Source organism: Diuraphis noxia, unplaced genomic scaffold, assembly GCF_037042655.1.
Source record: "Diuraphis noxia isolate RWA-SAM2 unplaced genomic scaffold, SU_Dnox_SAM2 contig0008, whole genome shotgun sequence".
Classification (NCBI taxonomy): Eukaryota; Metazoa; Arthropoda; class Insecta; order Hemiptera; family Aphididae; genus Diuraphis; species Diuraphis noxia.
This window is the reverse complement of record NW_028301718.1, coordinates 4,284,814-4,306,534: the sequence shown is the minus strand read 5'-3', so window position 1 is coordinate 4,306,534 and position 21,721 is coordinate 4,284,814. Positions and strand designations below refer to the sequence as shown.

The 21,721-nt window shown below is 26.4% G+C and overlaps 1 protein-coding gene and 2 long non-coding RNA genes across 5 annotated transcripts; 2 read left to right on the top strand and 1 right to left on the bottom strand.

Annotated features, from left to right (window-relative positions):
* Positions 1-6: 6 nt before the first annotated feature.
* LOC149054291 (uncharacterized) lies at positions 7-19,501 on the bottom strand. 3 transcript variants are annotated; one of them, XM_089230440.1, is made up of 8 exons: positions 19,258-19,501; positions 18,102-18,247; positions 17,323-17,575; positions 9,641-12,034; positions 1,754-1,860; positions 1,346-1,387; positions 792-872; positions 7-701 (listed from the first exon to the last, which is right to left on the bottom strand). In XM_089230440.1, exons 3-4 carry the CDS (start codon positions 17,563-17,565, stop codon positions 11,648-11,650), a joined length of 630 nt encoding a protein of 209 aa, XP_089086566.1. In that variant the 5' UTR covers positions 17,566-17,575; positions 18,102-18,247; positions 19,258-19,501; the 3' UTR covers positions 7-701; positions 792-872; positions 1,346-1,387; positions 1,754-1,860; positions 9,641-11,647. The 3 variants fall into 3 exon arrangements, with proteins under 3 accessions (XP_089086566.1, XP_089086567.1, XP_089086565.1); XM_089230441.1 differs by having other exon boundaries at positions 18,111-18,247; XM_089230439.1 differs by lacking the exon at positions 18,102-18,247 and having other exon boundaries at positions 19,258-19,498.
* On the top strand, positions 5,925-7,474 carry LOC149054293 (uncharacterized). The gene is made up of 3 exons (XR_016192294.1): positions 5,925-6,009; positions 6,281-6,374; positions 7,140-7,474. It is a non-coding gene; the product is annotated as an uncharacterized LOC149054293 (long non-coding RNA).
* On the top strand, positions 15,670-17,706 carry LOC149054292 (uncharacterized). Its single transcript, XR_016192295.1, has 2 exons — positions 15,670-15,701; positions 17,296-17,706. It is a non-coding gene; the product is annotated as an uncharacterized LOC149054292 (long non-coding RNA).
* Positions 19,502-21,721: the final 2,220 nt, after the last annotated feature.

Sequence of the window (21,721 nt, the reverse complement as noted above, 5' to 3'; positions counted from 1 at the left end):
TAACAATTATTATATTTCATTTATTTATTTATTTATTTATATATTTTTTTAAAGCTTATTAAGGCTTCAACAACACAGGTTTTTAGCCTACTTTAATCAAAATTCATACAAGAAAAAGAAAGGAAAATATATATATGTGTACATTAAATTTTGGAACACATTTTACTACATTATTATATAGTTATTATTTACAATGGGTATTTAGTGTTTATATTATGGAAAAATTTTATTGATTGCAGCTGTGTTTTCATCTTTGAAGGATTGATAGAGTGATGCAGGATTTTGGAGTATCTTGCGTGCTTCAGTGTATTTGGGGCAGGTGATGACGATATGTTCAATTGATAGTTCATTTATTTTATTATTGAATATAATATAACATAATACACTCGAATTATTTTACATACATTTTAATCTTTTAAGCTTACTTCTTCATTTAAAATGTTGTGATTATAATTGTGATTTACTTAGGACCATATCGTTCACATTTTAAACTACCTATAATCTTTTTTCCATATAGTCAAATCAGTTTCAAAAGAATTAAATTATACATAATTTTTTAAGGTTAATAAATTTGTATAGATATTGGTATAGGTACATAAATTATTGATATGATATACATATTAATATTGTTATGCTAAATTAAATTTTCTATTCAACTTATTGCTTTGATTTTTTCATAATAAATTTGAAATTTTCAGTATCTGTAAACATAATATGTTTTATCCAACGTAAATATTTAATTAAATAACCAATGACATGGTATTATCTAAATATAAAATGATTTATTTAACCATGTTATTTCATAAATATTTATACGGATGATGACTTATTTAACATAGTTCCATCTTCCAATTTTGCATTCGGTAAATATTCTGAAAATAATGTTATTCTAAATATAATACAAAACATCATGATTGTATATCAACAATGATATAATATTTAATTATTTTAAATTTGCGAATTATCTAGCAAGAGCATAAAACTAAATATGTATAAGAATGCGTAATAATTGAAATTTTCTATTTTTTATTTGAGATATTATATTTCTAAATTATATTTAGCAAAGACTATTGTAATAACTATTAACATCATTTAAAGTCTAAAATCATTTCGTCAAAATATTTTATTATATAATATCCGTAACTTATAATCAGTAACTACTGGCTGCAATATTTTTAGCTAATAGTCGGTAGGTATTTGGAAGAATACAACAGTTCTTAACTGTATTATATAATATAATTTATAGAGTCAAAAACGTACCTATAGGTTTACAATAATTATATTATGATAGTTATAATTTAATATCCATAAACCTGATGGTACGAAGTATAAATAACTCGCTTACTATTATTATAGTTGCTGATCATATCCATTGGCGTATAGACTCCTGAAAAATTGAAATTTGGGTTTAACATAATATTAAGACATGTAGATGAAAGTTAGTACAATTTATTTTATACAGAGTTTTATAGGCTTATTACTTTATTATTATTTATAACTATGGTGTTTTTAAAATATTGTTAGTTGGTATTCGTTGTCCAATGCCTGAACTATGTATTATATTATAGCAGTAAACTTTGTGTTATTTATGAAAAACAAAGCCTGATTCACATTATAGTCCTCAAACAATATTATATATCTGTATATTGTTTTAATTTATATCAAGGTGATATTATTTCTATCCTAGTCTTCGGATTGCAGATTGCATATAAATTTTAAACGTTTTCATCGTAAATTATGCATCAATACTCACTTGATATGTTCATACAAAACGATGAAGGCGCAATCATTTCTAATATGAAAAGAACATAAAGCCATGTAATCTTAAACCCGATCATTATTTTGATTAGGTATTGGTTTCTAAACACAAATAAAAAATACAATTTTTTATGATGGAATACATAAACTTTGTGATAAATTAACTTGATAGTTTAAAACTTCAAAATATAGATCATTAATTGAAATAGAATTATTGTATGTATATTTAATTATAACAATGCATGCAATACTAAAATGTGGTCAACAATAAACCATTATATTATTATTTATTACACATCCATAAAATGTTTCTATGTAATAATAGCGAAAAATTATTATATATCTAAACAGAATGCAAGTTTAGAACCTAGTATAGCTATTCGATCACATTGCATTTTGTAAAATCTAAATTATTACATAGAAATACTTATTTATTACTATCGATATTTATACTTGCGGATAAAATAAAATAAAATAATTAATCGTATAAAATATTCATTTGATATTTAGTATTTACTTTTACTGAAATTATTAAAGTTCTAAATGTTATTTAAATAAGAATGATGTCGTTTGAGAGAATACTATATCGCAGACAAACGCAGTTAGATACTACTATCTATTCTATTGGTATGATGATACCTCATATTATATCTAATACTTTGTATACTTTGTATTACTCACTTTTTTATTTAAACAAACCTTCGTTTCTTTGTGAATATGAATTGTTTGAATATTAACTCACTAAAAGATAGATACAATTTTGTTTGTTCATGTGTAAGGCGTAACATTTTTAAAACAAATGTTTCTATAATTTTTATGAAAATGCAATAACTAAATAACCATTATGTGTGTATAGATTTTTATTTAAATTTAATTTTTCCTCTCCATTATCTTATTGTTGCCTATTCTATAATGTATATAATTTAATAATTTCTTATAATAATTCAATTTTGGTAATGATAACAAGGAAAACAATTCCATTAAAATGATGCTAGTCGATCACTGTATTGAGTTTACTTCAGTGGTGGTCCTACGGGGGTTCGATCCACCCATCGCCCGACGCCCCCCCCCCCTTGGTTAAATATAAAATTATTACATAAAATAAATTTTTTTATGACTTCTGTTTTTGAGTACTTATTGTATTTAATGTGAAAAATATTTCATTGTAGGCTACATTTTATTATCAATCATATGACACCATTAATTATAAGAAAAATATTCCTTTAAAATGATACTGTGTATCATTTTTTTTTTTTTTTTTTTTTTTTTTTGTTTATTTATTAACATAAGACATTCCTAGCCTAAGGCTATCTAAATCTAGGGATATTTACAGTTTACATAATATTTTTAACATTATAACGTGATAATTAAAAGATTTTTAAAGGTACTAAGGATAAATTACATAGGTAATAAAATATACATAACTGTGTATCATAGTATTAACTATATCGGTTAATTATTTTTAAGAGTAAATACAAATTTATACCTTATAAATAAGACTACAATATTATTGAGTTGAAGGTGAATATATAATAGATTATAGTACTTGTGTGTCATAATTTTAAGGAAGCCAATCATTGTATCAAAATAAAACTGTTTAAAATTTATGATAAACACCATATAATTAATGTGTAGTCAATTTAATTAATTAAAAAGATTCTATATTCATAACTTAATGAGTGAATTTCATAGGCTCCAAATCATACCCGTTTTCAACTAAATTCATAGTCGTTTTTCATTAATAATAAAATATTATTTTCTGGGTGACATTTATTCCTAATAATTAAATAATATTGTTAATTTTAATAATTTTAATAATTTTAATCTGTTTGGAATGATTTTGGATTTAGTATTTTCAAATTTTTATAAGATACTTCTAATTACCTCTATCAATATTATAGTTGATCCGTTAGTTAGGTTAGGCTATTATGACTATTAGATATTGTATTAGGGCCATTAGGGGTTACAGTTGGTGCGGACGAAACGCTTGTTGGAGTTGGTTCAAACACTACGTGTATGTGTAGCAAGTATTTGTTACTAAGAACCCGAGGTTAGGTTAGGTCACATGTGGTAACTAGTAACACTGGCCAGTGCTGGCACTCAAAAGTTAGAGTACATCAATGGCTGAAGCCAGATTGAATCTCACCAAGCCACATCATTAATATTTATATACAACGTGTTATTTTAGAACTTAAATTAAAATTTAGATTTGGAAAATAAATCGGTTAAACAGGGGTTTTTACAAGTGAACAATGTTTTTGACTAGCAGTCGTTTTGTCTTTGTGTAAGAAATGGGTAGATAACTATGTTGATAGCATAATATAGGTATACATGTATACCATCATGAGACTCATTTCCATTAGTATATAGTAAGTGCACCTAAATTATACATAATATAATATAGTTTCCCGGTAGGGAAAATGGACTCAGTATACGCACCTACACCTCTTATCAATAACCATTCCCCATAAACTCTCACGATAACATAAACAGGGTGATTTTTTTATCATGAACCAGTCAATATATCGATAAATAATTTTTTTTTTAATTTTAGGTTTTACTATTTATCACTGTGTAATTTTGATAATTTTAACTACATCCCTTATTCGATAAAGCACTATCAACTTTCGATTTGCTAATGGCAATTTGTAAAAAGTGTTTAATCGAATAAAGTAGGTAGTTAAAATTATCAAAATCATAACATAGTGTTAAATAGTAAAACCTAGAAAATTAAAAAAAAATTCTGCCTGGTTTTTGATAAAAAAAATCACCGAGTACATTAAGTATTATTGTTCATAATAGTTTCCCTTACTTTTTTACTTTATAATTTCATGTCAATCCTTTAAGCTGTACTTTTATGTTGTAAATAGAATAATAGGTAACTGCAGAAACATGGTTAATATTGTAATTATGAAAATGAGGGAAAACGAATCCATAATATTATGCTTATCGCCTTTGTTGTATCTAAATAGTCTTTTCAAGATGCCAGGTTGCCATAATATTTTTACTTCTGAAATGCCTTTGTATATATATTTTACGAGCATTAGTATACAATATATGGTATAACTACCTTTTTTTCCTTTTTTTTTTCTTTTGTATCCTTTTGTAACCTAACCAGAGAAGGAACCGCGTTAGCATTACTTCTCTTCTGACTCCCATCGTTTATCGATAACAATAACATCGACAATTTTATTATTAGTGGTGGGACAATCCCCATCTCACTAATATTACAACAACCTTTTTACAATAACAATTTTTACAGACTATGGTATAACTAACCTAGTGAGTAGTGTTAATTACCTACTATTGTAACTGAAATAATATGTCAAAAGTACCTAAATGTTTATACTTATTTAACATTTAATTTTCTGTTATAATGTAGTTTCAGTAACAATTTGTTACATACGTGTCGTCAAAACCGACATATTTTCTGTTTAATTATTAATTATTATTGTTCATATCTTAGTTTTTTATTCAACGTTTGTTCATTATGCAAACTGGCCTACACTTATTCAATGCCTTCAAATCAAACAATTTTTGGTGTGACTGACTTGAGATCTGTTTCAAGATGTTCATTCTGAATCTGAATACTAAATTTAAAACGATGTAATACAATAATGCCAATAACAGATAATGAAATTATTTGAAAGATATTATTGCATTTATTGACACTGTAGAGACGATTTTTTTTTCGGAAATTGAGCAAAAACGAGCCTGGAATCCGGATTAAGATTTTTGAGGTCTCGATATGAAATTAAAAAAAAAAAATATGTATGGATATAAATGTACTTTTATTCTCATAGAACTCATAGAAGTATTCAATTAAAAAATTGTTCTATAGCTTTTTTTGGAACAAATTTAATGTTTGTATTTTGTATCATATCGTTTAAATTTAAAAGCATTAAATGTTTTATTTTCAGTATCTAAATTTTATTTAAGTATAAATATTTTTCTTCAAATTAAGGGTTAAAGTTATGTATTTTCTCTTGCGTATAATATTTAATAAATAATAATAAATAGGTAAAATATTATATATGTACGGTGAAAAATATCAAGTTTGGCACTTCGGTAGCCATACTCCCGCCCTAAATCTAGGCTTGCGCATTAACATACAAACTGAAATCGTTTAATCGGTGAAAAGGTTGTACAAATAATTCATATATACACTAAAACAAGTGTTAAGCAGTAGTTAGTTGTGTAACTCTATTCTCTATTATTTATTAAAATATATAAATCATTTGACTATTTGAGGTAAAGACAAATAAAGAATTCTAATGCTTAGAAACATTTAATAAATTGTTATATACTAAATTTAAGTAATATGCATGTATTAATAATTTAATATGGTATTTTATTTTCCAATTAGTAAGTTATTTCCCACAAAGGAAGTTATGCATTAAGTCGTGAATATATAATATATATAATATTATATAATAATATATAATATTGTAGTATTTAAAAAAAATTTTTTTTGTTATAATAATACACAGGAAAGTTTAAAATGTATTTATTTATTTTATAGAAATCAATAATGATTGAATTTAAGAAAATATGGGTTTACGTTTTGTTCGTAGTGGCAGTGTTTGTGTCGTCGTCATATGAGATGAGCATATTAAGTGAGTATTAATTTGATACATCATTTTCACGATTAAAAAATCTGGAGATATAATTTAATTTTTTTTGAAAGCAACTCAGGGGTCAGAATCTCTCATATTCCCTCCGAAATATAATCAACACCACCCCAATTTAAATTAAATTATACTACAACTGTTCACTGCTTAGGCAGCAGTCTACATATTTAGATAGGGTCACTGGGACAGTTGGAAAAATAACTCAATAATTTCAATACCAGTTAGTCCGGTAGGTTTGAGGACATGCAGGAATACAATACACACTCTACAAACTACCTTTACAATATGATAAAAATAGGTTGATCACATATTGCAAAGGTTTCTATAAAATAAAATTATGTAATGTGAATCAAGTTTTATAAAAAAATAACAAATACTAATACCCAATAGGTAAGTAATAGTCCAGCCATTGTATTATTAATACCAATAAATTAAATTACAAAAATGTCATACATAAATTTGCGAATAAAATAATTAATAAGTTTTATCTAACTTTCATCTCCCAAGTCTTAGTATTATGTTAAACCCAAATTTCAATTCTTCAGAAGCCCATACGTTGTTTAATACGGTTAACAAATATCATGATAGTAAGCGAGTTATTTATACTTCATACTTCGTAGCTTTATGAATATTAAATGATGACTTTCATAACACAATTATTGTATCCCTACCTAATTTGTATTTTAGATTCTGATTTATTATAATAGTAAATTCTTTTATTAAACTTATTCAAAATTATGTTATTTTCAGATGCTAAACTAGATATTGATGATGGTGATGATCAAACCGAATCAGCAGCCGTATAAAAATTAACAAAATAATAATTGATCAGTTTAAATAAAGTATTTTATATGTCAATAATATGTAACATATAATAAGGGATTTAATTACATATTTACGTACCTACTTTATGTTTAAGTACACTTCTATAGATACAGACAATTTCCAATTGATTAAAAAAAAAACAAATAAATGAGTTTGATAGAAAAGTTTATACAGCACAACAATATTAATTTTCTATAATTTAATCATTGTAAAAAATATCAATTCATCCAAAATAAACTTTATTAACAATTTTCACTTAATATTTGTTGTATTTTTATTATAATAAAACAATTTATATTATATATCTACCTAACCTATAATTTTAGGCTAAACCTATAATAATTCAGGGCGACGGTAGTGATACGAAGTTAAATAAAAAAAAAAGCGGGTAAGTCGTGTATGTCGCTCTGCTGTACAGTAGGTTACAAGTGGGTTACTGTAATGGATGGAATTAAATTTGAATCCAATGATATTATATCATTGTATACAAAAAACGATTCTGAGCGAAGACGGTTTATCTGTCTAGGATATATTATAGCTAGATTATTAAAAATTTTCAAATCTTAGATTTAAAAAGGAAAATTTTTATGAATTTCTAGATTGAAATAATTTGCGAATTTTCGTGATTTTTACATATATTGTCAAAATTCAAACTTTAAATGCTTGTAAAAAAAAAATTGTGACTACGCATTTCTTTTATTTTTCAATTTTTATTGTAAAAATATATTATGAGCCTTGTATTAAATTTTCAAATCTTAGATATAAAAAGAAAATTTTTTATGAATTTCTAGCTTAAACTAATTTCTGTATTTTCGTGATTTTTACATAATATGTTGTCAAAACTCAAACTTTGAATGCTTAAAAAAAATTGTGACTATGTATTTATTTTATTTTTCAACTGCTATTGTAACAATATGTTAAGAGCCTTGTATTAAATTTTCAAGCTTTTCTGCCTAACAAATAAATTTTTATCGATATTAATTTTAAAAAAACTAATAATGATCGAAAATTTGAAATGCCTATGAATAGTTCAACTTAAGTCGAAATTTTTTGAAAATTGCATGATGGATAGAATATACTTATATAAACATTAGGTGAAAATTTCATGTATCTATGGTCATTTGTTTTAAAGTTACATCAAAAACCAAAATCGATTTTGTCGAAAAATGAGTGTGCGTAAAATTTCCCGTTTTTCCCTTAATTTTTAGTTTGTTTTTCTCAATTATTTAGAAAAGTATTAAGAATTTTTTACTTTTGACTCCCCAAATTACCAACTAGATTCACTTTCTGATCGAACGAGGTACTGAAGTCAAAAATCGAAGCATTTTTACTGCCCCAAAACGTGATGACAGACACAAAAAAAAAAAAAAAAAACACACATCATGGTAAAATCAATACATTCATCGCTCCACTCAGAATCTAAAAGAGAAGATGTCACGACCGTAGTACATTACACGAGCCAGATTATACGCATTGAAAGTGTGTAAATTTGCCCATTTTATTTAGCCAGGCCTATAGAGCTGATTAATGGACAGAATAGTCCGTTTGTGGTATCGATAGATCGGGCACGGTGTGCAGATTATACCTTAGGCGTTAAAAATAAATAAATGTTTGGAAAAAAGATTATCATTAAAATCATTAACGGCGTATGTTTTCAAATAAAATATACCTAGTTATAATCATAATATTTTAGATGAGGAAATCAACTTTAAATGAATGAATGTAGTAGGAACTTTAATTGGAGAACGAGGATTAAAACGAATATTATTTATATCGGAGATGAATAGAAAATATGTATATTATCAACTGAGTGAAGATATGACGACTGTAACTTTACAATAGAAAGCTAGTTATTTATTTTAAATTTTTTTATTGATCATAACCTCAGAAACTATGGCCATTATAGCTGTTTGTTAGGAGAAACATTTGATTTGGAATACGTAATTGCAGATTATATGAATAATAATATGTTGTTAAATGGCTTGTATAATAATGCATAGATTTTACATTGTTATGAAAAATAAACGGATCTAGAGTAAATAACTATATGATTTGTAAAATATACAAGCGAATAATATGAATATTAGGCGATTATTTTATATTTTTTTTTAACGTTCTGCAGGAATTGTTCAAATACGCACAAATGTCGGAGCACAACACATTCCGTTAACTATAAAAATAACAACCATTTTGTTGTTTTCTTACAAAATGTGTTTGTGAATTCATAAGAAAAATACTAAAATTAAAAAAAAAAACATATAAACGAATTATACTTTATTATTTAAAAAAAATATTCAAAATCGATTGTTGCATTATATATGTATTTTGTAAAGTATATCCATTATACCCAATATACCCATTATATGTCCCTCTTATTTTTTTTAGATTTTATTATATAGATTATTTTTTTCTAAAAAATTAAGAACCTGTGCGATGGTGGTAGCGTCCGATCCGAGAGCTGCGTCCAATGTGATGGGTACGTTTGAATTTCTTCATTCATCCGTAAATTATGGTATTCAGTGATTATGTGGCAAACTGTTAGTTCATTCCACAATAAATATTACACAGTGGTTTTTCTCCCTTTTCCATTAGGTATTTATGTGTAACACGGTTGTGGCCGATGCAAATTCTGTTTATGATATCCCTTCTATTCTGGGGGAATTCTGCCAGCTGTAGATTGTGTTTTTTATTCTTGTGTCCCTCTTAATTTCTACAAATACACATAATATACGTTATACTGACTCATCATTATTACGGTATGTTGAACATTTTCTAAATTTTAATGACTCAGTATTATTTTCTGCATTCTCTACAACCATTTAAATGTCTTCGTTGTAATTCCTTAATGAAAAAAGTACAATTTTTAAAATAATTCTTAAAATCTGTACTTATCCTGGCGTTTTCCATGTTCTTTTCCACGTTTGTAAGCCAATTTAATCCACGATTGTTTTTCAGGCAATTCTTAACCTTCTGATAATTGTCTTTTTTATTGTTATTATTTATTCGTCAAGTAATGCACATTGCTGAAGAATGAATACTATTTAAGATAATATATCAGAACATTAAAATGTAATATTGTATAAGCATAACTTCGTATATTTTTTAGAAATATAATTGTATGAACTAATTTCTGACTGGTAAAAAACAGTCGGAATTGACAATTAAATACATTTTTTATAGGTATTTATAAATGAGGGGAATGAATTTTGCTTTTAATACCAAAGACACAAATAAGAGTATTTATGTGATAACAACTAATAATGTATAAATATAACTGCTGACCTCCCCCTCCTCTTAGTACGCTATTGAAAATCGAAAATGTTTATGATTCCAGTGAATTTCACATACTTATAAAAAATGATATTTACCAACCCATAATGCCACATAATTTATAATCACATAAATTATTTTCAAATCATTTTTTTCTATTAAACAAATTATTTTCATTATGAAAGTCGTTGAAGTTCGATAATGCTAGGTAAATAAGATGCAACTTATTAAAATATACGTACTAATAACGTAATTTATTAAGAAATATATAAAAATAAGTAGGTACTGAACTATGGTTAAATTATAAAGATAAGTATTTAAAATATATATTCATAAATTATTGTTACTCAAGTTTAAAAATATATTAATTTATTATTGCTTAAGTATAATAGACAAACCATGACAATCGCAATTGATTTATCATTTAAAGTTTGAACAAAAATCTAAATTACAGAATTCATTAATTTTAGATATCTTGATTAAATTTTATTTATTTTTGTACCTATTTCAACAACAAAATTAATCATCACCTAAATTATTAGAAAATTGGAAACAAATTTCAAACTTCCGTTTTAAACAACGATAAGTATTTACAATACAAATTATTACATAATATAAACCACAGTATAGCTTTAACAATAATAATAATAATAATTAAATTAAATTAAATAACAATAGGTATATAATTATAATAGATGATAATGACAGTTACATATCATCTAATTCTATGAATTAATTTAAATTAATAATTATCTAATATTTTGGATTTTGGATACCTATTGGATACTTATTGTATTTATATTTTCATTCATTTTAATTACTCAATTGAATTTATATTATTTAGGAAATACTCAAGCAGAACCATAATAAATGTTATTTTTAACGATTTTACAAATAATTATTTGATAAATGTTAAATGTGGTACCTAAGAAATCATAATAACAATGATATTCTATAAATAACTATAATAATTCAGTTAAATAATTTAATAATTAAAAATTAAAGAACTCCAATCTAAATCTTCTGTATTACCCTGACAATCCAGATTGCCATAATTGTTGGGATTATCAGAGTTAAATCAATTTTCCTTATAATTAAAATTTCGGATTTCTGTCAAACTCAAATCCAGAAACTCGGTATTGGACACAGCTATTATTATTTCATTAAATTTCAGTTGGATGTTGATCATTGTCCAACGTTATGGTAACACTGGGAATGTTTTGGATTGCAGTCTTGTGCGATGATGAGCAATCGTCTTGGGTCTGATTTTGTGTGGTTGTGGTTGTGGTCGCAGTTGGTCTTCCGCGATGCACATTTGACATGTCATCATTGTACTGGTACTCAACGCTGAACACAGTGGGTATAGTAGACTGACCACTGCTAGTATTATACCCGGTGCTAGTCGAAGGCAACCACGGTTGTGGTTGATAGTAAAGTTCGTTTCGCGTTGCTTCCTCGTACGATGGCGGCGGTGTCGGACTGTTTGGGTACTGGAGATCAGGAGTTTTTAGGACTTGGTTGTTGTCAGAGTTCATTGTCGAGACTTCTCCCTGAAAAATAATAATACATTTAATATGAGAATAAGCAACTATAATATTAAAATACAGAGTAATCGCTCTTTGAGTAGGTTACTAGGAAAGGTATCTAAAACCTCAGAGATATATTTAGAGTTTTTACGTCTTAGATAAAGTTTTAATGCAATCCAAATTTGAAATTCCCACTTAAAAAAAATGCAAGTACTACTAATTTATTTAAATTCAACAATTTTTGAAGAACTTACAAACACCCCATACGTTTGGTAGGCTTATACAAGTAAAATCTTCTAGTTTCTTGATCATAAAATTATGTTTAAGTCTAGGAACTTAAAAGAAATAATAAAAAGTGTATTTTTTTAATTTGTCACACTATATTAAGTATGTAAGGTTATTAGTTTATCACAATATATTTTGTAAATTACCACGACTATAAATATCTATAATAGTAATTAGTATATTATCTATATAATTATATAGATATGTAATTAAACCTTTAAGTATCTACATTCTACATCATCTTAACTTCTACAGAAAAATCAGCTCCCCTAATGACTGTCCTCTTCTGCAGAAATACCTTGATTATTTCTGTAACTGAGATCTACGTTATATACCTAATAAATGTATTTATTCAGAAGCCACTCAACCCGCTTTTACTCTTATACCCTTAATATGACTCTTCATTCAAGTATGTATGCTTTGCACCGAGAGTCTTAACTTTTACTTTACCCAAACCACCTCAATCTATCATTTAAACACCATGTTAACATAACTGATGATGTACTATAGTAGAACCATGAAAGTCTTGGGCTTCATTTTAATCATTTAATGCGATATACTAAATTGTTCTCTCTGTCACCGATGTTTTTACTTTTCCCCCATTTGATCCGTTTTAGAATAATATGATTTCGGTGAAAAATTTTAACAGTAGAAGGAGGGGCTTTAAAAAAATTAAAATTTTATTTTATTTTGTCAATTATATAAAATTTTAAATTAATTATAATATTAGTGAAAAAATCAACAAAGAAAGAGGACGGGCACTTGGTAATATTGGTATTAAGGTTTAAAAGTACATTTATGAATAATTGTGCAGATAGTTATAATTATAAGCTATAAATAATTATTCGGAAAACATATAATTAAAAAACTAATTTAAAGGCTATTTAATTAAAATGTTATAAAGATTATTTTCACATACCTACCTAAACAAGCGGTGATCAAATACTAACAAATTTTAACGAGCGCTATTATATATATACTTTATAGTAAAATTCAACGTTTTAGAATTAGAATTAAGAAACAATACTTTAGATAATTTCGTTAAAATGTTCTTATTTAGGTTAGCTAACCTAGCCTAACCTAACCTTACCTATCATTATATTAAAAGAGCTCCATGATATACGTTTTTAGCATAAATATATATGTATAATATTATGTTTACAGTATTCAACAATATATTATATAATAGTACCTAAATATATGCATAAAATATACTTGAGATTTAACATTTATACAGAGAAGTAACTTACTATAAATTAAATAAACATTCCTTTTGGGATTTTTGATGAGAATCGATTATCAAATTTAATATAAAAAAACGTCCCTATCCACACTAAACAACACGCAAAATAGTGGTCTGCCTACATTTAATGAGCAAGGAATGTTTGATTTTTTTTTTTTGATATTTCATCAAAACATTTTATATAATATACAATAATTGTATATTAGACTTTTTTAATCCATTTTTTTTAGTATACATCATAGGCTTGTTATATTTTGCATACCTATGAAAAATTCCTGCACGCACCTATTTATGAGTGTGCTATTGCAATGTGGCGTGTTATCACCTGAATAATGTTATACGTGAATAATGAATATTTATAAATATATGACTATATTAATCGGACTTAATGTAATATACCTCACTCGTATAATATGTCACTAAAATTGAATACAAAAGCTAGAAGTGTTTATTAAAGAAATTTAAATTTAAATAATATTATTTTAAATTTTTTAATACTGTAAATTTTAAATCTGACAAATTTATTTTGAAATATTCAATAAAAAAATACTCAATTTGTAAATCTTGTTTTTAGAAAAATTTGGTTGTAAAAACATGTATTTGAATTTTAAGTCATCTAATATATTTTACTATGTTTGAAATCTTATTATTTTGGATAAGTAAACTTGATTCAGTCGTAAAAAACATTTTAAATACTTAAATTCAAAAATAATTCGTTTTTGGACATCGTGCAGTGTAAGGAATATGATATTTTATTTTATTTTACTGTTAATTCACATACTTATAATAACTATACATATATTATAATTCTAAACTCATGATTTATATTTCATACATTTTTAGTGGCCCAATACGATAAAATAGCTGTTGCATCCTAAATAATATATATATATATATAAGAATATATTATTATTATAATAATATATTTTGGTTCATAAATGAGCTATATATGAATTGATGTATAATTTATCTATAATATGTATATTTCCCAATACTCAAATGTCCACACAAATTCAAATTTAATGCCAATAATATGATCGTAAAATGTATCACTACAGAGGTACAATAATTTTGATTTTTAAAAGTCGATAAAAGAAAATACGATCGAACAAAATATTAAATGAAAATAACAACTGTGTTAGTCAAATATGCTTTTGCAAACACAACTTGTGTAAACCTACACAAGGTTGCAGCACTTGCAGCTGTAGATAATGATAAAAAAACAAAAATTACAAACTATATGAATTTTCAAGAAAACAACGATTCTTACAATACATTTTCAAAACTCTTTATGCGAACAGTATTACCAACGTATGAACCATTTTTATGAAAATAATAAAATTTATTATTATCCAATCACAATAGGTAATAATATATTTTAATTTAACTTATAAGCCTAACCTAAAAACATACAGCAATGAAATATCAAGAATTATATAATATTATTTACACTCGAAAGTTGAAAATTCAAATTATATACTATATTATATGTATTATGTACGTATTTACAAGCTCACTATTTCACTCAAATTTAAAATATATCATTTCACGCCATTTCAACTATAGCTGTGGACAGTTAAAAAACTTAATTATAAAATAAGTTTAATTAAATGTATTTATATACATAATTAAATAATAACACAAATTAGATATAATAATATATTATATTGCAAGACGTATACAAGTTGTATAATATAACGCAATCTAACCTGATTTCAGACTAGTTCTGCTCGTTCTTCAAAGTATACCTATCAATCGTATTAAACTATTAACTATGTGCTACTAGACATAATTTCCTCTTAACTGACAAAATCGATATAAGTAATCATCGATAGAATTTCCATCTTATCACAAAACTTTATGTACAGTTATTTTATCAGAATACTTACATCATTTTCACTTTTTATAATTTATAAAATAACTCATAACTATGACCAATTACCATATTATATTACATATTACCTATAGGCTAAAATATATTATGCATATATAGAATTTACGAGTATGCTACTGCAGTCTAATACTTTTATTATAAAAAAATTACAGATAATATAATATAATATATTTTCAAGCTATTATCATCTCAACTATATTTAGATGGTTGATATTATATTTTAGTTCAATTGGACGAAAATCCGTTTTGAAAAATACTAAAAAAATTGTGTAAGTAATACTGCAAGGTCATCAACATAAGTTTGATACCAAACATATATAAATCTTATTTCGTGATTAGGAATTTATGATTATGTAGGTGAGTATTAAATATAAGTACCTATAATCTATAGGCTCTTAAATATATCGACTTGTTATTAATTATAATCAAAAACGTAGATATTATAATGTCTGACGAAGTGATCTGTTAATAATTGAAATGATTTCGATGTCTGATAATGTAAAATAACATACAGATAATAATAAAGATTAATATTATAGACAAGGTTGGGTAAGATACTCAAAAAGCAGATCAGGGATACTAGGTAGGTATAGGTACTATCGATACTTGGCTTTAGAATATCGCGATACTAGATAGTCGATGCATTTGAATAAAATTAGTCACAGTTTTTTAAAATTGATTGACTAGTTAGTAGGTGTATTACATTACTAATAAACAAAAATAAAACAAATTTCCATTCAATGTGCGTGTATTAAAAATATATATTATTGTTATAAATTATAATACCACATTTGAAGCTGTAACAGCTTGTCAACTATTATTAATTTTGATAAAAGATTCTATATTAAATTATCAGATCACAATTAATAAGTAAATGATATATTTAAGAGCCTTTATGTTATGGTTTTTTAGTAATGGGTTGAAAATTATTTTTAATAGTCTACAGAAAATCACCTACGACTAGTAAAAAATGTATTACTTATTATTTATTATTATTATTATTTATTTTTTAGCGAAAAGCAGAATTATTGCATCACATTAATGCATCGAGTACCTATCGAGCACCTATCTATAATTTTGATGAACTTCTTTTAAGAAATACTTGATACATTGACTAAAATTGTATTGCGATACTTCACATAAATATATAATTGTATCAAGATACAATATACAATTATATCGAAGATACTGCCGCACCCTATCGATAGACATGTATTTCTAATTCAAAATTGTAGTCGATTTATTAGACGATAGAATCGTAGAGTATTGAAAGTGATGTTGATTTTTTAATGGAATGAGACAATAATTATAATAGGTGTATTATCTAATAATCAACAACTCGTATATACATAACGTTTTAAGCATTTCAAATATGTCCCCTTATTTTTATTTTTTTATTTTACAACTATTAATTTATACATTTTTTTTTTTTTTTGACATGCAATTTTTTACCTGTTCAAATCAATTTAAAGAATTCGGACTGAATTAATTTTAAAGAGTAGAGAAAGTGGGGTTAACTTAAAATTTGGTGGGTTCTTACATTCCCAAAAAAATATCAATATGTATCATCATCCAACGAGTAGCCACTGCCCACTGGAATGAATTGAATTCATATATATACGAATATAGTGTATAATAATATTATTGTATACCGTGAGCTGTGTACTAGCTAGCTAGTGTGAAGGTAGTCCACGATAAACAAGAATTAATATGGTATAGACGCCGTATGTGATATACTATAGGTATACAATATGAATTTTGATGAATACCTTTGAAATATTTAGCATAATATTATGTACAGTTTAGCTGGTTTACTTTATACGGTGTCAACTATAGCTAACATACAATACGATTTTATAACAGGCATTGCCCAAGTTTAATCATACTCACGGCTTGATTCGAAGCAATTATGCTGGTGCTGAATTTCAGAACGAGAACAGTCGCGTAGTAGACGGCCGGCAACAGCACTAACGTGACGATGATCAACGGCACGACATGTACTGAAAACTTGGAGAAATGAAACACCGATAACAGTACCAGCAGCACGATTATGAATGCGATTATGTATTTCTTCAGGTGGTTAATCACAGACAACAACTCGTCGATGTTACCGCGATAAACTGCGTCAACCATGGCAGCGGCTCTATAAAGGAAAAAAATACATGTATAATATATTATATATACGTACAATTATATTTTATACTGCAGGTACGGTGGATAAAATGGGTCGATAAAATTTGTTTCAATAAAAAATAATGTGACGGACACGCATAATATGTTGATATAATATTTAGTATACCTACCACCTATATCTATAAGTATTAAATTAATATAACAATATTAAATGTATACAATATTTTAATTTTTAATGAAATAAAATACTGTGCTAGTTGTACGAAAAATTGTTGAGTGTAATCGACCAAATATAAATAATTTTTTTACAACTTCATTTTAATTATAGTTATAATGCGTTTACTTTCTTTTTATTATTATTATTATTACTATATAGAACGTTATCGAATGTCGGCGCGCCCATATACAATGACTCGTATTGTCTTATATATTAATTATAATACATTTTTTTATATAATTTTTTCGAATAAATATACGCTAAATATAGTATTCATATATACATATATATTTTGAATACAAATCAGAGGCTGATGTACTTATTTTACTTCGCTCGCTTTGTTGATGTGAAGTTCTACAAAAAATTAAAATATAAGATGATAAATTATGGAAACCGAAAAATGATTTCTACAGTTTTGCAGTTTAAACAATTGGCGGCATTCTATAACACTGACAGGTGACATTTCTACAAAAAAAAAAAAAAAAAAAAACGGTTAACTGTCATCTGTCTTTTTTTCTAACTTCTTAGTACAATCGAAAAGTTACAATATTCCAATAATGTACCATTTAGAAAATAATTATTTTATTTTATTATGTTATACATGAAACAACGAGTACTTCTTCAATCCAAAAATAAGTGTTCACAAAAAGATTCAATATAGAAACCTCCTATCTAGGAATAAAAACAAAATACACCACTATAACTAGCATTCTTCGCTTCACTCAGAATCTATGAAAACAGAGAACCGTAAACGTCAGTAAATATTTGCACTGTAGATAAACAGATAATACGATATATTATATTATAGAGAGTGGAACTACCATTTAATTTTCTATACAATAAATGTTTCTCATACCAGCAACAACGGTAATTGCATCATTATTATTACTATAATATTATCATATATATATGGACCTAAATACATTCGACAGAATAATAAATTATGAAACATTTGATAATATTATTATTATATTAATATTTGAATGGTCGTAATGACAATTAATAATATAATCATTTAATATAATGTTTATCGTGTGTATGGCAGTATAAATAATTATTCATTAAAAAAAAAATAACTTTTACAGATTCCATTATCGAGTATAATTCATTTAAATCGATCAAAACTATTATCAAGCGCGTAAATATCTATATAGTTATACTTATTAGTCACAATAGTCCATCGAACAAGACTACTTCTTATTTAACACATATGGATATACCTAATACCTAATAATATATTGACTATTGTACACGGGTCACCAAAAAGTAGATAGGTAGATTTATATTATTAAATATTTTAATATTATAAACTGTGGTATATATACAATAACATTATACATATAGACACATACATGGTTAACAGTTCGTACTTAGATGCAGACAGGATATTCAAGCAAGAAACAAATGCTCTTGGGAGTCGATAGCAATAAATTTAAGGGGAAAATAATAATCATAAATTATGTGAGTATACTTACCATTGTAACCGTACCTATTAAACTAATAAGTAATAGGTAACGCGTATCGGTTGGTCGCAAAAGGAACAATATAGAAGATTGAAGGAGAGTGGATTGAAACCCACAAGCATGTATGTATGTAGTTCGTTTAATATACCTTTCAACAGTATGTATAAAACAATGTACAAATAGATATTATAATAATGACTAACGAGGATTTGAATTTAATTCGTCCGCGCTAATCATCTATATCATTAAGTCTCGTTTACAAATCGTGTACCTATAGTCAAGTAATAAACTAATAAGTCAGTAGTCACGGACTATTATTTTTATAATGATGTTATTTAAATATACACACACAGTAACACAACATACAACACTCAACTTGGGTTGTTTACTAGATGATAAAAACCATGTATCTACTTGAGAGTTACTATTGTAAAATGGCGACAACAAATAGAAGGTACTCAAGATAATAACAAACGATAACCAAGGTGAATTATCATTCCACTAATTCATGGTCATCGTCATCATCATTATAATATTAACTGTATATCTATTATTATACTGCTATAAAACAAATTACGCAAGTGCTGTATATAGGGTGTTCACCTTTTTCGGATGACGCTTATATTATTATATTATGATTTAGATCAGCGTTTCACAAACTTTTCCTCCACCGGATCACTATTAAAGTAAAGACAAAATAATTTTGGAACCAGTAATATAAATAACTTAATCTAACAATATTAAATAATAATAATTCAAGCACCCTGAGGTTATGTTAGGTACACATTTTGGTACACACGCAGGCCCCTAGGGTTAGGGGTCCACCTCCGCTTTTGAATAAATTAAATTGCTATGTTGGAGTATAAACGATACAGGAACGGGTGGCAGTATTGTGATGAACAGTTCCCACCCGTTCCTGATTTCTGAACAAGAAAAAAAAGAAGGGCTAGAGCCGCTAGAGGTCCGCGGACCACAGTTTGGGAAACGTTACATTGTAGATCATACGTCTTGTCAGTCAACAATAAAACGGCCGAGAGTGAGACACGCGTGGCACTCACTCTGTGCGAAAATTATGACGTAGAAGTAGCTGGTACCTATTTTTTTTATGAAATTAAAAAATATATCGGTTTCAACATTGGAATGGCTACTGGATTAACTTGTGTATTGATTGACACTGCGTGGGGACGTGTAAACTACAAAATCAAACATTGTATACCTACATATATATATTTGGATTAAAAAAAAATTATCTTTGAAAAAATGTACATAGGCCTTGTTAAACAAGTTTTGATAACAGTCCGATCGAACAGAATATTTACATATATCATTCTATATTATAACTTATAAGTAGGTATAAGGATTGTGGTTACTTTATAAAGTATGTAACGTTTAAGTGTACACTATACACTGTACCTACTGCGAAATGATTCTATTACTGGCGCCTATATATACAATCCATAATTCAGTAAAACCCCTATTGCAAATGCAATAGTTGATTACAGTAGTCGCTCGATAACTTGAAATTATTCAGAAGACTGAGCTAAAAATTCGATTTATAGAAGTTTTTAATTTACTGAGTGTTACAAAATAATCAGGGGAAAAGAAATCAATTCGAATTAAAGAGAGCTGAAAAATATCGAACGTTATTTTTCACCTGCTTCTACTGCCGTGATCACTTTTTTTTGTCAGCGATTGACAAAGAGTCAAAGACTTATACTTTACGGAGCCCATTCCGAGTGACTACGTTTTATTCAATGTCAACAACTGTTTACCCATTGCAGAGGTTTATTGGTAAAATGGTACTATTAAAGTCTTGATTGAGTAGGTAAAGTACAATAATATATTTTAATCGCGGTCGTAATTAGTTTCATTCCGAGTACGTCAAATAGATTCTACATAATCTTTATGGATGTGAAAAAGATATAATCGCGTAAGGAAAATCGAATTCTAGAGGTTAGGTTGTTAGGTATTATGGATTATGAACAGAGAAAAATTTGGAGTTTTGACGACCTGGTAAAGCTTTGATGATTATATTATAAATATAGATTTTAAATTATATAATTCATTATAATAAAGATAACTCAAATGTCTAAATATTAAAATATTTTAGGGAGAGCTTAAGATGGCTCAGCGAGGGCTAAGCCCTCCTAAGTCCCCCCCCTATTTACGTCCATGTAGATAATAATAATATATTCACTAATATAATATATTACAAGCAGTCAGTGTGTATTAGATCGAAGACCTTATTTAATAATACATTTTTTAACCATACACATTTTTACAGGCACATTATTACTAATTGCTAATAATATATTTTCTTATTAAAAACAAAAAAAACCAGTAAAACCAATATTTTTAACCATACCAATATTGATATAATTATATTGGCAGTCCTAAGTCTGAAAAATGAGAAGGAAAATATTGATTTTTCAAAAAAAGCCTTAGGTGTATAATTATTACTTATAAATAAAAAATA